The sequence below is a fragment of the Prionailurus bengalensis genome, chromosome C2 (assembly GCF_016509475.1).
Source record: "Prionailurus bengalensis isolate Pbe53 chromosome C2, Fcat_Pben_1.1_paternal_pri, whole genome shotgun sequence".
Classification (NCBI taxonomy): Eukaryota; Metazoa; Chordata; class Mammalia; order Carnivora; family Felidae; genus Prionailurus; species Prionailurus bengalensis.
The window spans coordinates 47018119-47036108 of NC_057350.1; the positions used below are offsets into that span (position 1 = coordinate 47018119).

The 17990-nt window shown below is 41.0% G+C and overlaps 1 protein-coding gene across 3 annotated transcripts in view; it reads right to left on the reverse strand.

The window, feature by feature from the left end:
• DCBLD2 (discoidin, CUB and LCCL domain containing 2) overlaps positions 1–16656 on the reverse strand; it is an 88198-nt gene extending 71542 nt beyond the window's left edge. For 2 of the 3 annotated variants that reach the window (XM_043593941.1, XM_043593940.1), the window contains exon 1: positions 15995–16586. In XM_043593941.1, the coding sequence (XP_043449876.1) occupies positions 15995–16208 (214 nt within the window). In that variant the 5' untranslated portion in view covers positions 16209–16586. Of the gene's footprint in view, positions 1–15994 lie in introns of all 3 variants that reach the window. The other variant, XM_043593938.1, reaches the window with a different exon arrangement.
• Positions 16657–17990: the final 1334 nt, after the last annotated feature.

Sequence of the window (17990 nt, forward strand, 5' to 3'; positions counted from 1 at the left end):
AATTGGATGTATAAGGAAATTGTACATGAACCAATGAAAAAGTAATTTCAAACCAGTCTCAAAACTAAATTTTTTGAAAAGTTTTTTTTTTTTTTTTTTTTTTAAGTTTATTTGAGGAAGACAGAGAGAGTGTGAGCAGGGGTGGGGCAGAGGGAGAGAGAGAATTCCAAGCAGGCTCCTTAGGGTCAGAGCAGAGCCACATGTGGGGCTCGAATTCACAAAACTGAGATCATGACCTGAGCCAATATCAAGAGTTGGGACACTTAACCGACTGAGCTACCCAGGCACCCCTCAAAACTAACTTTAATAAAAGAACACTCTGTATAAGCTTATGATGACAATACTTTATATCCTTTCCTGATCAAGCAATTCTCAAATCCGTCCTAGTATTGTTAGCCTACTTTTAAATGTTTAATTTTGAGAGACAGAGAAAGAGAGTGCATACACAGAGGAGGCATTTGACAAAGGATCCAAAGTGGGCTCCATGCTAACAGCAGAGTCCGACACGGAACTCAAACCCATGAACCTTGAGATTATGACCTGAGCCAAGGTCTGGATACTTAACTGACTAAGCCACCCAGGCGCCCCTAGCCTATTTTAAAGGCCAATACTAGCAATCTGGCTTCCTAAACGAATATCTCACATAAAGCTCAGCTTTTGAGCAATGTTAAAACTTCAGCTCTCTCTACACCTGCTTTCGTTCTACACACAAAAACTAGGCATAGCCACTCAATGATATAAAAAGGCACCATGAAATAAATATGTGAGTTTTTGTGATATATTCACTGATATTTTGCAAATATAAAATGTAAATGTTAGATAACTTAGAAGAAAAAAAAACCACAAATTTTCCCTGAAACCATCAAGAAAATACCTTGAATATCTCTGAGTATCATCCAAATTAGAAACACAGGGATATAAAAACTGTCTCTGTAAAAATAAATGAATTGTAATATAAATAACTTTTGAATAATCATTAACATTTTTCCTTAGAGAAAAAAAAAAAACTATCCCCTAAGACAAAGTTTCTAACGTTATGAAACTAGTTTGAAATGTTTTCTTAATACTGAAAAGATGAAAATGTGCTTTCTGGAATGCTTAAATCTTTGAAAAGCAGCCGCTGAACAAATGAAATAACTCAAAATATAAATGTATTTTCTTTAGTGAATAGAACTAAAGCAGCTTTTTAAGTGTCTGGAAGTGTTGATGGATTTCAGGAAGCCAAGAATTTCCTATTAACAGCTGAATTCATGACTTAGTAATGGCAGATTGTCCCAACTAATGAATTCCCCATAGGCTATTATTTAACTTAAGGTTGCCATTTTAAGATGAATTTTACAAAAGTACAAGCAGTGTTAGTAATTTTTATGTCTTTATGCTCATATTTATGTTTGATTCTCAATAAGTAATACACAAAATGTTTCTTGCCCTTTCCTCTATAAAGCACAATTTCTACAAGTCAACAAAATAAATGTAACTGATGAAAAACAGGACTTTTACATACATGCTGATGAAGAAAACAATTAAAATGGAGAGGTCTTTTTTCAGTATCTTGTGTAGGGGGAGGGCATGAACAGTCCACAAGTAACGTGCCAAGAATGTTCTAAAATATGTGATGGAGTTCAGAGCTTCCTCCTCCAGCAAAAAGATGATATGCACCAGAAACCAAAGTTAAGAGAGTCTCAAATCTACTACTACAGTGAACGAGTTTGAATGTTTCATATGCCCAAGACTTTGATAAATTTACCTGACAAGATAAATAGCTTAGCTGGTCTGGACAAACACTTATTGCTATGAAGTATATGTTTAGAATATTCCAGTTTGAAAGGGGAAGCTGGGCTTATACATTATCACCAGGCCAGCAGTTCTCAAATGTTTTTCTCAGTTATTCCCAAATAAGAAATACATTTTACATTGTATTCCTACACCCATGCATGTACAATCCTGACCTACTCTGGTCCCCACCAGCACTCAGAAAACCACTGTACTAGGCATCCAAAGGTCATAATGTTGAATTCTCAAAGAAAGACCCTGTCCTCACTTTTACCCCCAAATTAGAAAATATGCTTGCCGTTTATTTTCACAGTTCTTAAAAGCAAATCCTATTCTGCACAATACTTAAAATAACAAAGTATTTAAAAGTAAAACTAAAATCTGGAAAATGTTCTTTATCAACTAATCACCTAATACACTCAGAGCAGTGGTGCTCAAATGGGGGGTGAGGGGGAGGCTCCCACGGGAGCAATTTTACCTCCCATTTGGCAATGTCTGGAGATATTTTTGGTTGCCACAACTGAGGGGGTGGGATCCTACTGGCATCTGGGGGTAGAAGTCAAGAATGCTGCTAAAGATCCTACAATGTGCACAGGACAGCCCCCAGAATAAAGGGTTGATGTTACATGTCAGGAGTACTGGGGTTGAGAAGACTGACTTGGAGCAAAGACTAGGACAACTCAGACAGAAGATCTGAGTGAGTTCTTGGCTGGGTTTCCTTTGGCCCAAAGGATAATGCTGTTCTGTCCACTAAGGGTACAACCTAGGGCATACTTTCCCTGCTGTGGTCAGTAGTTATACTAAAGAGTTTTACAGTCCCACTTCCCAATTTTTATAAGTCAATGGAGGTTAAAGGAGAGAAAATGTCCTTTTTATTAGCCTACATCCCTGGAATAACTTTTTTTCTGGGTCAGGAGCTCTTAAAATTAGGGTTTAAAAAAGGGTGTGAATAGGGTCAGGAGTAAGTCTCCTAATTGTCTGCTTAGCTTTGTATGTTGGAAAGAATAATGATCTGTGACCAAGCTACACTGCCTCTTGTTATTCATTTTCACGAGGCAGAATTGACAAAGACAGCATAACTACTATGGGGAAAAAAAAACTTTCAAATGGTTTTCCTAGGACCAATCCATACACTATCACCCATTAACTCCAACATCACCAAATCTTTCTCCTTCTCAACTCCATCACCACCACCATCGCTGCCAGCTTCTCCTCCTCCCCCTCCTCCTCTAGATGGTCTCCACGAAAGTATAACTGACCATCCAGGATAGAAGCCTGTCAATGTAATTTTTGAATTTCAATTTTATTTCAGTGAAGAAGAGACACTGGAATTTGATCTCACTGCTCCTTTGTTTGGCTGCAGATTTATCTAGGGAATTACTCATAGAACATGTGTTCACTTCCTCTGAAGAGTCTAAGGTCAGATGTGTTAAGCCAGATACAAGTTTTGGTATTGTTCCAGGAAAATAACTGAGTATTTTTTTAAACTACGTATCCCTAGAGAAAACAGAAAGAACATTAAACATACTTAAATAATAACGTATTAATACAATAAAGAAGATATGCTTATTTTAGGCTTCTCTAAACTTCAAATCAAATGTGGTTTTTTTGCATACATGCTCATGATACTGATTACATGTGACCTTGCAGCCACCCCCATATTTTATTCACACTAATACAGAATATAAATCATACTAATGACTGAATCGTATTAACACAAACACTGCATGACTTCTAAAAATACTTTTTTCAACACCAAACACAAATGCAGGATGCTTGCACAAATAATGCCACAAATGTGGAGCAATGTAACTTTCATGATGACCATCATGAACTGGGAAAGGTTCAGACTTTTCCAGCAAGCTTTCAAGGATTTTTTCTTTTTTAATCATTATGAACAGGTGAGTCTGACTACACTTGCTCTAAGTAAGTGTGTCATTTCTGTCACATCTTCTAATGCATCTGTGAGATCTTATAAGCTGGAAAAAGAGGCATTTAGAGTAGAAAAGCATTCAAAGGAGTAACTTGCAAGAGTTAACTAAAACATCCTATTTCATTTGGATACAATGAAGATTTTTAGTGTAATATTTAGCATTGTGAATTTTTGGACTGAAGTACTCTATGAGTCCTATTACTATAAGATTTTTAAAATTGCATCACTACATATCTCAAATAAATAATTCAAGGTACTACTTTAATTCCACTCATTTTTTAAAAATACTACATAAGATGGATATGCTCGGAGAGCCTAAAGAACGTCACTGTGACAATTTTTAGAAAAAGAAATAGCTCCCAGCTTCATTCTTTTTTAAGCCCAAACTATTCTCTGCATGTGTGATAATTTACAAAATTGAATTACATGAAGGAACGTGAGAAGTATAAATCCTCTTTAACCCCCACTAAGCACACATCCTACTTAGAACATAATGGTTAGGCAAATGAGCTCTGGAGTCCTGGCATGATTTTAAATGCCCTATCCAGCACTCACTGTGACTTTCAGAAGGTTATTTATTGCTGCTAAATCTCAGCTCCCTAAAATGGGGATACAAACAATTCAAACACAAAGGGCACAAATTAAATGAGACATTGTATGAAAACACCTAGTACTGAGGGACTAACCTATAATAATGCGCTCAATAAACACTCTTTTGTTTGAGGGTACCATTCCAGTCATAAAAGACCGGAAAGGCTTTTGCCCATCATACGTAGATACAGGGCATTTGGCTACAATCTAGCTAAAGTAACAGAACAACTGTCCATTACTTTAGGAAATGTACAGCAGCTTTAAAGTTTCAAGTGTAGTGTTCTTGTGAAAAGTATAAACCCAAGAGAAAGTAACTCTCACTGAACTTCTCAGGGATGACCTCTACTTCTCTTCAGTAACTCTCCAAATCACAAGCCGGGCTTTGTTTTTGCCATTATTAGAGACACTCTCACCCACCTGTGAAAACTCAAACACTTTAAAGTCTCAGCTAGTCAGTCGTCTTATACCCACATACTTTCCGTGAACTTGACTTCTCTCTTTTCTCCCAGTCTATTAATCTTGTCCTGGCCTCATGTCTTTCCCTACACAGCCTCGGCTTCATGTCCAGTATGTTTAACTACCTCTTCCTGGTACTCTCAATTCCTAGCCATTGTGTCCTTCTTGAGTATCTACTTGTCAAACCCTCAACCCTGGTTCACATAACCTCTCTCTGCCAAAGAGCTGAGCACTACTGTGAAAACACACACACACACACACACACACACACGCACGCACACACACACTCTCCAGGGGGATAGGTGTCATTAGAGTAATGGGTTCCAATCTCAGAAGGGCACTCACAGCCACTCAGTATTCTCTTATTCAGTGGTTCTCAAAATGTAATCAACATTAAAATCACCTCAGGGCTAATTAAATTAAAGGTTCTCAGGTTCCCCCCATCTCCATAGATTCTAATAAGTATGTCAGAAAAATTATCTTAAACTTAGACATTGGTTAAAAAAAAAATGGTCAACAGCATATCTTCTAAATGTCACAGAAGCTAAAAGCTGCCCTATATTCCTGCCCTATAACTATTTTGGATTTGCTATATTTATCACTGCTTAAAGGTCCCAGTTTTCATTACATGTTAATGTCTATAGTTTCTTATCTGGTAGAGATGCAAATCATTTCTGTGCAGCTGAAAAGATAATCCCAAAGGTTAGTTTATGACCCTATTGGCCCATTACCCAGATTTAGCAATTTAGCAATCACATCTAATCTGGCAATTGCATCCTGTAACACCTGGTTTCTCAAATACTCTTAGGACAGGTTTTAACACCTTACTGATTCCCTCATTAATGAATGAACTGAATAAAATCTTTGACACGTGTTCATTTTATATTTGCATGGCATGATTTTGCCTCTTTTGCAAATTCTAACCTGTAAAACAGCTTGTCAGTGGGAGCTAGGTTTTGCAATTTAACAAATCATAAGACACTAACAATAACGGCAACAACAACAAAACCCACAAAAAACTCTTTCCACCCAGTGTACCCTGACCTCTACCATCTTCTCACTCACTTTTCCTTTCTTTTACAAAGAAGTTTCTTCTAGTCTCCATAGTTGATGTCTTACTTCTTTGCTTCCTGTTCTAAGTTCCAATGCACTGCAATTCAGCTTCCAAAAAGAAAAGTTTAAGTCCTAATTTCTGGTACCAATGAATATAACCTTATTTGGGAACAGGGTCTTAACAGATATCATCAAGTTAAAATGAGGTCATACTGGTTAAGGTGGACCCTCATTCAATGACAGGTGTCCTTAGATAAAAAGAGAAAAATGTGGACATGGCTACAGCCACAGGAAGAATACTACATTACAGAGGCAGAGATTGGAATGATGCAAAGAACTCCGAAGATTAAAACTCCAGAAGCTAGGGAGGCAAGGAAAGACCCTCCCCCAGAATCTTCAAACAGAGTATATAGCTGTGCTGACACCCCGATTTCAGAATTCTAGCCTCCAGAACACTAAGACAATAAAGTTCTGTTGCTTTAAGCTATCTAAATTTGTGGTAATTTGTTACGGCAGCCCTAGGAAATGCAGGCCTACTCACCAATGAAACTATTCACTAATGCAGCCAGTTTCCAAGCTGCCAAAAGTTAACGTGATGAGGGAGCAAAAGGCAAGCTGAGGGCAAAGCACAAGCACATACCCACAACCCCTTCCACCTCCCAGGTGTGACCTTCCCTGGGCACTCCTGGCTGCCCAAGAACAAAGAAAGGGGAGAAACAACAGTTATCTGATAGCACAGTGATGCAGGAGTCTCCCATCAGTTTGCAACTGTCTTAATGATTTACAAGAAAAAAGCAATCTCCAGAAACCTACAGACTCAACCTCCTGGGGACCTAATGTCATCCTCCCCTCCACAGCATAGAAAATCTTATATAATCAGTCACTCTTCACACAACCCCAGCGCAGCTCTTTCTGCTCACGGGTACTGTCCCGTGCTGTAATAAAAACACCTTTTTGCACTGAAAACGTCCCAAGAATTCTCCCTTGGCCGTTGGCTCCGAACCCCACTCCAAACCACGTCAAATGGATACTTTTCCATCCTTATCATGTGTGACCTTTCCATATTATCTGGCATCACTGGCCCTTCCTTCCCTCCCATCTTCCTTCCTTCCTTTGTATCTTCCCTCCCTCCTTAAAATTCTCCTTCCCTGGCTCAGTTTTTTGAACCAACTGCAACTTCTCTAGCATGTTCCTGGGCTTCTTACTGCCAACCACTGATGCTGTTCAATTCCTCCCCCATTCTGGGTATTCTACCAGGGGTATCTCCCTACTTCCCTCAGTTACCACGAAGTCTCCAACCCTTCTCCTAATCCTCAAACCTGTCATCTACTTATATATTAAGCACCTCTGCTCATATTATTCACTCACTGAATAAAAATTTACTGACTTCCCAAACAGATTTGATCCCAGCCCTCAAACATTCTAGAAAGTGAGGTGAATTATGTATTTAAACACGTAAGAGCGTTAAGTAGATGCCATGGTCGATATGCCTAATATTTAAATCCAGGTGTCTGACTCCAAGTCTCTTCTCTATACTTTCAAAGTCCACCAAAGCACAAAACGGTGAAGACAGACCAAGAAAGCGCTCAGCTGTTCACAGTAAACACAAGCCAAAACCAAAAAGAAAAAAATCTGACAGTTTAAATGATACTTTCAGTAGAGCAGAGACTAGACTGCAAGGAAATCAGCATTTAACTAATATTTGTTGTGCACCAGCTACTCAGAAAATGTACAGCACAGAGTCAATCGGTTAGTAAGTTTGTCCCTGAAAAAACCAGATGCAAGGTACCGGGCAAGCAAACAGCAAAGAGGAAAGATGTATACAAGCCAGCGGGGTTTTGAGCATGTTTCCAGGTACAGAGTAAGAAGCCCATTCAAGTTTAAATTCTACTTAAACACAACTTACATTCCCTGATAAAGCAGTGCTCGGGTAAGTGGAAGAGATGGTTTCGGGAAGAAGGAAAGGTGAGGCAGGTATGCTGTGTAGGAGTTGAGGTCTACAAAGTGGAGGGGCCACTGTGCTCCTGCTGAGCAGTAAGCCCCATGGGAGATTTGATCAGTAGTCCTCGCTGGTGGTAGGACTAGTCACAGTGGGACACATGACTTTCTCCAGTGACCCTGGGCTATCCAGAACCAGAGAAAGGCAGTGGGGACTGGCATGTAAGCCAGGTTGGGGATCTGTCAAGGACAAGAGGAAGGGCATGACAGAATGAAAGACCTGGGAGGCCGCATTGAGGAAGTGAACCTAGAGATGGACAAATGTACCAGATGAAGGCAGAGGAACCTAAGTTTGATGTCTTGCTAATACCTCAGTCTGCCCCTCAGTGCAAAGTCCTCCACAATTTTGTTCCCACTGACCTTTCCAGCCTTCATTTCTCATTACTTTCCTCTGACACCAGATTACTGAAACTATTATTCTCCAGGAATTGCAGCTGCCAAAGAAAAAGGAGGCAGGCAACTGTGAGAACCAAAATTAGTGCGACTCTTTGGTAATGTTGGAGATGGCCAGCAGTCAGCACTGAAATCAGAGTTTGAAAGACCCGGCAAAGGAGGGACCCAACTTGCTGACACTGATTTAGGCTGTTACTGACAAGACGGGCACAACTGTTTTCTAAGTAGCCATGGCTCTGGCTCTAGCTGAAGGACTTCTCTCATCGAGGGAGCAAAGAGGTCTAGCTCCCAGAAAGAGGTTGGCTGGGACATGCTAGGCCCTGAGCAAGTACGCAGTAAGGTCCAAGAGAGGGCTCTAGTACCATGAGACTGAGAAGCCCGGGCTCTGACAGCTAACTGTGGGGATTAGACAAGAAGAGTAACATGAAGGGCACGCAGATGCCCAGACACTAACGTCGAATAACGTACATGGGGCAGCAGATTCACTCCAGAAATGGGTTCCCAATTCATATTTTTGAATGACAATTTAGTAGATATAAGAAGACAATGAGAAGACAATAAGAAAACTTAAAAATCTCTATCAGAACAAATATTTAATACACAGTGTGAATAATGGGTGGCTCAGTTAGTTGTCTGACTTCAGCTCAAGTCATTATCTCACAGTTTGTGAGTTCGAGCCCCACGCTGGGCACTGTGCTGACAGCTCAGAGCCTGGAGCCTGCTTCAGATTCTGTGACTCCCTTTCTTTCTGCACCTCCATCCCCCTCTCAAAAAAAAAAAAAAATTTTTTTTTAAGTTTTTTTAAATACCCAGTGTGAATAATGAATGCAAAGAAATAAGTGAGAAGTACTATCTGGAAGGAGTGTGTGGGCAATGGTTAAAGAATTCTTCTCGGGGATAATACAATACCCAAGAAGGGTTGTGAAGGAAGATCAGGAGCTTACCAAGGATGCAAGGAAAGAAAAAGCTCTTTCTTTTTAAATAGACAAAATAGCATATGTAAAGAGATCACTATAGGGAACAAGGCAAAAAAAGCATGAAATTATACCTCAGAGCATTAAGTCTTACACATGAAATATATATATAAAACGGGTGGGGATGCTGGTATAAGATTAAGTTAGAGAAGAAGGTAGACACCAGACTGTAAAAACAATTACATGTGTAACATGCAAAGGAATTTGGAATGTATCTTACAGGTGATCAAGAGGCTGCCCGCCACACTATGGAAGTGTTAACATAGTTCCAGGAAGGCAAGTACCCCAGGGCCCAGAACCATTGCCAGCAGTAACCAACCAGCAAATATCTGTCCAATTATTAGGCAGGGGTGCAAGGTAGGGGGCTCAAAAGGAGGAAGTAGTAAGCCAGGACCAGGTACTTAGAGTCTGGCTACTCACTGCAACAGGACAAGCTTTTATACCCCCATGCTTTCCTGACTCCTTAGTGTTCTGATGCTGTGATCTTCACTTCTCAAATGTCTGTCATCCCCGTGGACTACAAACATACCAGTCCTTTAAAGCTCACTCAGTTATCAGCAAGGCTTCTCCTATTTCCCCAGGCATTGTGAGCTCTTCCTCCCTTCAAACCCACAGCACTATGCAACCTCCCCTGGTTATTTTTAGATATAATCCAACTGAATTATTTCCTCAATGAGACTGTAGGTTCTCCGAAGACAATTAAAGTATTTTACTCTTCTCTAAATGTCTCAAGACTGTACTGACATACGTGCAAACATCTCTGGGAGCTCATCATAGCTGGTACTACTTCCTGCTATAAATTCTTAATGAGAGGAGTACCAGCATCTTTTCTTTGACCAACCAAGCAATTCAGTTTTGACTGCAAACTTACATGCACCCTACTCAACAAAAGCCGTGCAAGAAACTTGGCCTACTCTCAGAAAGCTTAGTTGAGGGAGGCTGCACCTTGGAGGGAGTCTTCCCCATAATTTCAAGTGACTAATCAACATCTTTCTTCCAACTACATATCCTTCAGAGTGCACGCTGATCTAACAGGCAATGTTTTAGCAGTCTTCTAAGATCACCTCATTATCCCATCTGCTTCAGTGGACTCTGGCATTCATTAAATACTAGTTTATTTGAATATCTCTATTTTCTGTCCTTGTGGATTATGTTGATTTCCATGTAATAATCTGGAAATTAGCATTATGTTTCTTTTTTTTTTTTAATTCAATGTTTGTTTATTTTTGAGAAAGAGACAGATCACCAGCAGGGGAGGGGCAGAGAGAGAGGAAAACAGAATCCAAAGCAGGCTCCTGGCTCTGAGCTATCAGCACAGAGCCCGACTCAGGGCTCGAACCCAAGGACCACGAGATTATGACTTGAGCCGAAGTTCGCGCTTAACTGACTAAGCCACCCAGGTGACCTGCATTATATGTTTCTAAGCTAATACTTTGAACTGAAATACCTTCTTACAAAAGATCTCACAATGAATGAAGAATTTAATCAAATGCGCTAAAGAAAATGCTGTAATAGCAATTCTGAACAATAGAGTAATTACTTCATAAATAATGAATTTTTACATTTTGAAGTTTTTGCTATATTTTTAAGTATGCTTGCATGTGTTAAATTAGCCTACACAATACACAATTTGAACACAATATGTCTACAGAACATAACAACACGATTAAAATTATAACCATGTAAGATTATGTAGGTGTGTGAATATAGAATACAAAGAAACATAAAAATCATAAATTGATAGATTAGGGAGTAAAACTATGGATAATTATCAATTAAGTTTTTGGTTTAGAATCACCATTATCTGTACAATATTTAAAAAATACAGTGATAAGGCCATAAGGTTTTTATAAAGTAAACTGAATCCATGAGCCATACAAGAAAAACTGCCTGTCTCACTTCATATTTCAACAACCACATTTCACTATCTCTATGAAGCTTTTCCTAATCCTAACAATTTTAGGTCATCATTCTACATCCTTCCAGCTAATCAAGAAGTTGAAACAGAAACTTTATTTGCATGCATTCAATTAACGCCCAATATTACCACCTCAGCTTTCACATCCCACGTCATTGTGTAAAGTATAATCCGAAACTTAAAACCTACCTCTATGTAAATGGAGCCTTTCCGCATACTATAATCTTATGATTTTTTTTTTTATGGAAATTAATTCGTTTGTCACGTTAATTCTAGCACTGGTACTTTCACCTACACCAATTTCATGGATATTAAGGTGTTGTTCTTATGTTGGTCTTCTAGAATGAACCTTAGATGTTCAGATAGTATTAACCATCTTCATAGGCAAATAATGTTTCTTTTTGCTTATAACATTGGGAAATCTACCTAAAAATCATTGACCTGTAATTTTACAATGAATTTTTCATTTACAAGTTTTAAAAATACAGATTTTAAACCTGATCAATAGCACTTTGGAATTTGTGCTGTATTTCTAATTTTCACTGTGCGAAATTAATCGGAAACAGCAGAAAAAAGATGCTTTGATTTTGCCTCTCAACAAAACTACATGTAAGAGGCCAAATGTTTTATCAGACCAAGAAAAGCCAACGGAAAATTCTAAATTAACCTAATGTCAGTATTAGAATTACAAATGTTCACTGCTGAGGCAGAAGTGTTCTTCATTTCTGACAATTCACAAATATTGTTCAAAAATTATTTACCTGCGTCACAGCCAAATAAAGGCATTACTTGACAGAAAACTCCCCCCCCCCCCCCCCCCCCCCCCCCCCCCCCCCCCCCCCCCCCCCCCACACCCCCCCCACCCCCCCCCCCCCCCCCCCCCCCCCCCCCCCCCCCCCCCCCCCCCCCCCCCCCCCCCCCCCCCCCCCCCCCCCGCACATTAGTTCTGACATCATTGCGGAACTGAATAAGAAAGAACCTGACTTGTTTCACAGATTTATTAGCAAACAAAAATCAATACCTTCACAAATATTTCATGGTAATAGGTATAAACAAGTCAGTCTTAATAAATTTTAAAAATTAACTTCCTGGGGAGCACCTCAGTTGGTTAAGCGTCCAACTTTGGCTCAGGTCATGATCACACGGTTTGTGAGTTTGAGCCCTGAGTTGGGCTCTATGCTGACAGCTCAGTGCCTGGAGCCGGCTTCAGATTCTGTGTCTCCCTTTCTCTCTGACCCTCCCCTGCTCCAACTCTGTGTGTGTGTCTCTCTCTGCCTCTCTCTCTCAAAAACAAACATTAAAAAAATTTTTTTTAAATTAATGTCCTGATATTTTACCACATTCAAATAAACGTCTAACCCAAGAAGGGAGGCAAGTCCTCTAGGACACAAATGAGGAAGCTGAGATCCTGAGATGAGGGGACACAAATTGCTAGTCATAAATAAAGTAAATCAGGGGCATAGAATCATTCATAGACTCTCAACTTCCTATTAAATATACTTATTACAGTAAATATGCAATCAAATACGCAAATAATAAATTTAACCAATTAGAGTTTTTTAGAAAGACGTGTTACAGTAAAATAGGCTTTCAACAACAAAAAACCCATCATAGTACAATTAGATGTGAATAAATACAATCTATGTATAAGTATATTAATGAAATAAGACTGGTTAAAAGACATCTCTGCTGTGAAGGGTTGACGGATTTTCAGACCACTGATAAATTTTATTCTGAGCCAAATGATAAGAAAAATCACTGCCAGCAGAATATATGCTGAGTATTACATGACATTACAGCTCACCCTTGAAAAACGCAGAGGTTAAACACGCTGACCTCCCCATGCATAGTCAAAAATCCGCCTATAATTTTTGACTCCCCAAAACTTTACTAGTAGCTTACTGTTGGCCAGAAGCCCTACCAGCCTTCCATATAACAGAAACAGATGATTGACACATATTCTGTATGCTACTGGTGTTATATGCTATATTCTTACAACAATACATAACTTTTTCTTAATTTTTAAATATTTTTGGGCTATTAAGTTCCTGAGTTTTTTCAAATGTTTGTGAATCTCCAAAAAATTTTCTAACACACTTATTAAAAAAAAAATCGGCGTACAGTTTGACCTGTGTAGCTCAAGGGTTGACTGTAACTCGAATGAGAGTAATACCTACTGCTACCTCAAATATCTGGAAGATTTAAAAAAAATTTTGAAGCACAGTTCTACCTCAACATATACACTAAATGCATTTCTACCTAGACTGGCCAAAGGGGGAAAAAAACTGAAATATCATAAAACAGTTTTTTCACAGCTTATATTTTGACTATATGTTAATTACAGAAAATATGGAAAAGCATAAAGAAATACCCAAAAGACAACTACTATTTTATTTCTTTTCAGTCTTCTTCCAAAGACTTATAGAGTAAAAACTCCAGTTTGTCACTTAACACTACAAAATATAGACATTCCCATCATTAAAAATTCTAATGGAGTTTTAAAACACTTTCTTCATTTTTAAATTAGATTTCTTTTCAGGTTATGTGAGGGAATACCAGTTGGATCCCAAAGCTTGTCTGTTAGATTAGTTAAGACTGGTTTAAAAGCAATTCTACCACCGACTGCATCAGGGTCCTTTGGATAAAAAATATAATTTTTAAAAATTAGGGGAACTGAAATCTCACACAATTCCTATTTCCAGTGATGCATACCTAACTGGTTCTTATTTATCAACTTAATACACTCAATTAATAATGATAATCACTTATAGCTATATTATACTTTTCCCTTTGCAAAATTCCTATGTACTATCATTTCATTTTTTTTTTTTTAGGCTATGGAATAGGTTATTCTCTTATCACAGATGTAAAAACTGTGGTACAAAGAAATTAAGTGACCTCACAAAATTTACCCTATCAACTTAGCAGAACTAGAAATCAGGTCTTTTAAATTAACACCATCCTTTCTATTTGTGCTAATCTACACTGCTTATATAAGACATTGCTGTGAAAGAGAACCATGTGTTTGTTAAAACGCTGTGCAAAAAACCGAAGTTGAATGGGGGCACCTGGATGGCTCAGTTGGTTAAGCGTCAGACTCTTGACCTCAGCTCACTCAAGTCACGATCTCAGGATTCGTGAATTCTAGCCCCGTGTCTTGGCCCTGCACTGGGAGCGCAGATCTTGCTCGGGATTCTCTTTCTCCTTCTCTCTCTGCCCCTCCCCTGCTTGCTGCCTCTCTCTCTCTCTCTCAAATAAATAAACTTAAGAAAATACAAACCCTGAAATTAAACCTTGAAAGAAAATAAGTTAATGTTGCGTGTTAATTAGGCCAGTTTCGAGAAATTCCAAAAACTAAGGAAACTGTCTCATTTGGTGAGGAGACACAGAACTGATTCTATACTGCTCAAAGATGATTTTTAAAAACACGATATGAACACTTCAGATCTAGAAATAAGCAAAACTGAGCATTCTGCTTATACAGTTACATTCCTTTCTGTATCAAGGTACCTTTTATTTGTGTCTCCGTTCCCTTATGTTTGAAATGGGATAACCATCCCTATCTCAGATGGTTGTGGTAAGGATTAAATGACTTAATACACATACACCACTGAGTACTATGCCTGCCACAAAGTAAGTCCCAACTAGCTGTAGCACTATGCAAGCCTTCTCATTTTTTCTCTCTCCTACTAGAAGGAAAATACATGCACAGGCTCTAAAACTTCAATAGGGGGGTGGGAAGGAGGAGATATCACACTTTATTTTATTAAATGCTGATTCAAGAATTTAAGATGAACTAAAAACCTGAATGCTAAGCATCTAAATTTTAAGTTACACGGCATAGAAACGTGCCTAGAACTAAAAGAGGTCACTTTACCAAATACATTTTTCTTCATAGTGAGATTCTATTTCCACATGCCTGTCAAAGTTTCGGCATTTTCATAACGACAGGCTGTGGCCATGATTCCACACTTTACTGAGAACCATATGAGAACATTTAAGCTGGACTTAAACATGGAGATCAACTTAAAAAAAAATCTTCCCAGCAATAAATAACAATCCAATCCATATTCTTCTCACTGCAATAAAAAAGGAAATACAATGGGAAAACGTGTTCAATAACTGATGCCAAACTGAAAAATTGCAGTTCACTGCCTGAAAATAGTACTAAAGGGCGGAGGAGGAATCAGCCCTGCATTCTCTTTCCATTATGATGATTATTCAATAAACAGTTTTGCTCAATTCTGAAACAGGTATTTCAAGGACGGTAGACGGAAAAAAAGTTCTGTCACTTTCTGGAACGGCTTACCCTTTTAACTCGGAATGCTCATAGCACGTTGCCTTGGGTCAGAATGAGTGTCTGACCCAGGCAATCTAGACCACCAGCAGGAATAATAGGAAGGGATCGTAAAGGACTTGTACTGAATCCAAAACTCAAAGCTAACCAGAATCAGTATCCTTCGCTTTTGAACCTGAGCACTTTCACAAAAGATAATTAGCGCCACTTGCCTTTAACTGGTTTAAGATGCTATTTAATTATCTTGTCTTCCTACTCTGTCCATCATTTTAGCTTAACTTTAGGGGTCACATCTCCAAAACTTTTTTCCTCCCAAATATTTTTCCAAGAAGAATCCAATACCGAAAAGGAGGCCTTCACAGCAGAGTCTCACTTCTCTCTTTTCAGCAGTACCAAAGGCCTGGTCAAAAAGTAAAGACGCGCCAACTTGGGGGACAAGGGGCAGAGCCCACCTTTGCAACTCATCCCGGAGAGGGCCTGGTCTGGTCACGCACCCAAGAGCACTGCACCTCCCCCGCGCGTCTAGAGACCCGGCATCCCGGAGGTTCCCCTGCGACCCCGCCGCCCCTGGGGCTCCGCGCGCCGCGCGCTCCCCGGGAACCACTCACCTTGCTGGGCTCCGGCGTCCTCGAGCAACAGGAGCAGGATAAGTAAGAGCAGGAGGAACAGAGGCATGGGGAAGGAGGAGGAGGAGGAGGAGTTGGGGCGGGGAGGGCGAGGGCGGGAGAAGGGGAGCGCGGCCCGGGCGGGGGCGGCGGCCGCGGCCCGGACTCGGAGACGGGGAGGGTTGTGCCCGGCTCTCACCGCCGCCCGGCTCCCCATCTCGGCGGCCGGCTGTCCGCCTGCATAGTGCGGGAGCCCCGGGAGAGGAGGCGGCGGCTGCGGCGGGAGAGCGAGAGGCACCGCGCGCTACGCCCCGCGCCGGGACCGTCTCTGCCCCTTGCTCCGCTTTCGCCTCCTCTTTAGTTCCTTCCCTCCGCTCCCTACCCGGAGACCACAGACCAGAGCGCTGGGGAAGAGAGGGAAGGAAGCGGGGTACTCGAGCCGCGGAGGGCCGCTGCGGCAGAGCCGGAGGACGCGCCTCCCGTACCGCGTCCCTCAACCCAACCCCCGACTCGCGGCACACGCCCGGGACTCCGGCTGGCTAGCTAGCTGGCAGGCGGGCCGCCCGCTCCCTCGCGCTCCCTCTGGCGCGCACTGACCACGCCTCCTCGGCCCGCCAAGGCCAATCTGCAGTTGGCTCCGGTCCGTCTCCCTCCGAGCCACCCAATCAACACGCTCTCTCCTCAGTCGGCCCGTTAGGTCCCCGGCCCACTCCTTGAGCTCAACCGCCCCTCTTCTCTCTCCTCCAATCCCCTGCAGCCTTAGGAAAGCGTCCCACCCCGCTTCCCCCAATCGGGGTTCCGCCCCCAAGCTCGGGCCCCCGGCAGCCCTGCCCGGCCCGGGCGCCTGTTATTGTTGGGACGGCAGCCCAAGCTGATCTCGCTGGGGCGGCTGCTCGCACTGGTCAATGACTTCCGGGACTTCCCCCATCCCGCTCTCCTGGCTCCTCAAGCCCAGCTTGTTCATTGCTCCTCCCCTGCCGCGCATCAGGCCACTGGAAGGGGTGGGAAACCAGGATCCTGGATGGTTTTAGCTGAGAGCTGAGTCTAAGAAAGCAGAGCGTGTTTTTGTTTTGTTTTGCTTTGTTTTGTTTTTTTTAATTACAGCCAGTTGTTGCAACAACTCAGACTTAAAAGGTGCAGTGTTGGATATTAAAAAAATATGTATTTGTTTCCTATGCCTTTTACTATATTTACTATATTGGGGGCGGGACAAAAAAAAAAAAGCATATAACAAGATCTATGCCCCCAAAGCAGTTTAAACCTAACATCCTAACATTCATTCAGCCATTCTACCAAGAGTCGTTGACCACCTGCTATCTACTTTCAAACCCTACGCAAAGACTTGTGGGATTTGCAGCCATAATACAGAAATCTTCTAGGATCTAGTGTTGGTACAGAGATGGAAACACATCATGAAAGTCAGAATGCAACAAATGCCAATTAGCGTCACAAGCAATTTGATGGAGACTGTAAGTAAATGCAGTGACAAAAAGAACTGGTCTTTTGGAAAGATGAATCCACAGGACTAGGCAGTTGATTGCTTTTAGGAGAAAGGTGCCATCCTGGATGTCATTAACATGGGCTCCTAAGAGGAGGATGGTGTCATTAACAAATACAGAAAACTGGAAAGGTGGATCAGGTTGTGTAGACAGGTGAGTTGATTTTGGACATAGTGAATTTGAGATACTCAGCAGCTAGTATTTGAAGTTATATAACAGGCAGGGGGACATTTGGGTCTAAAACTCAGGTTGAGGAGTGCCTTCGAGTCATAGGTAAAAGTCACAAGTGGATGTGATATTCAAAATCTTGGAAGCGACTGATATCTTCAAGTGAAAAGCTAAGAGTTGGAAAGGACTCTGGAGATCATCTTGTTCAATTCCCCTATAGATCCCTCATGCGTTAAACCCTTCTACCAAATTTATTCAATAAGCATTTATTGGATGTCTGTTGGACCCTAAGATGCTTTAGGACTAATGTAGACAGTGGACATAAAAAGTTC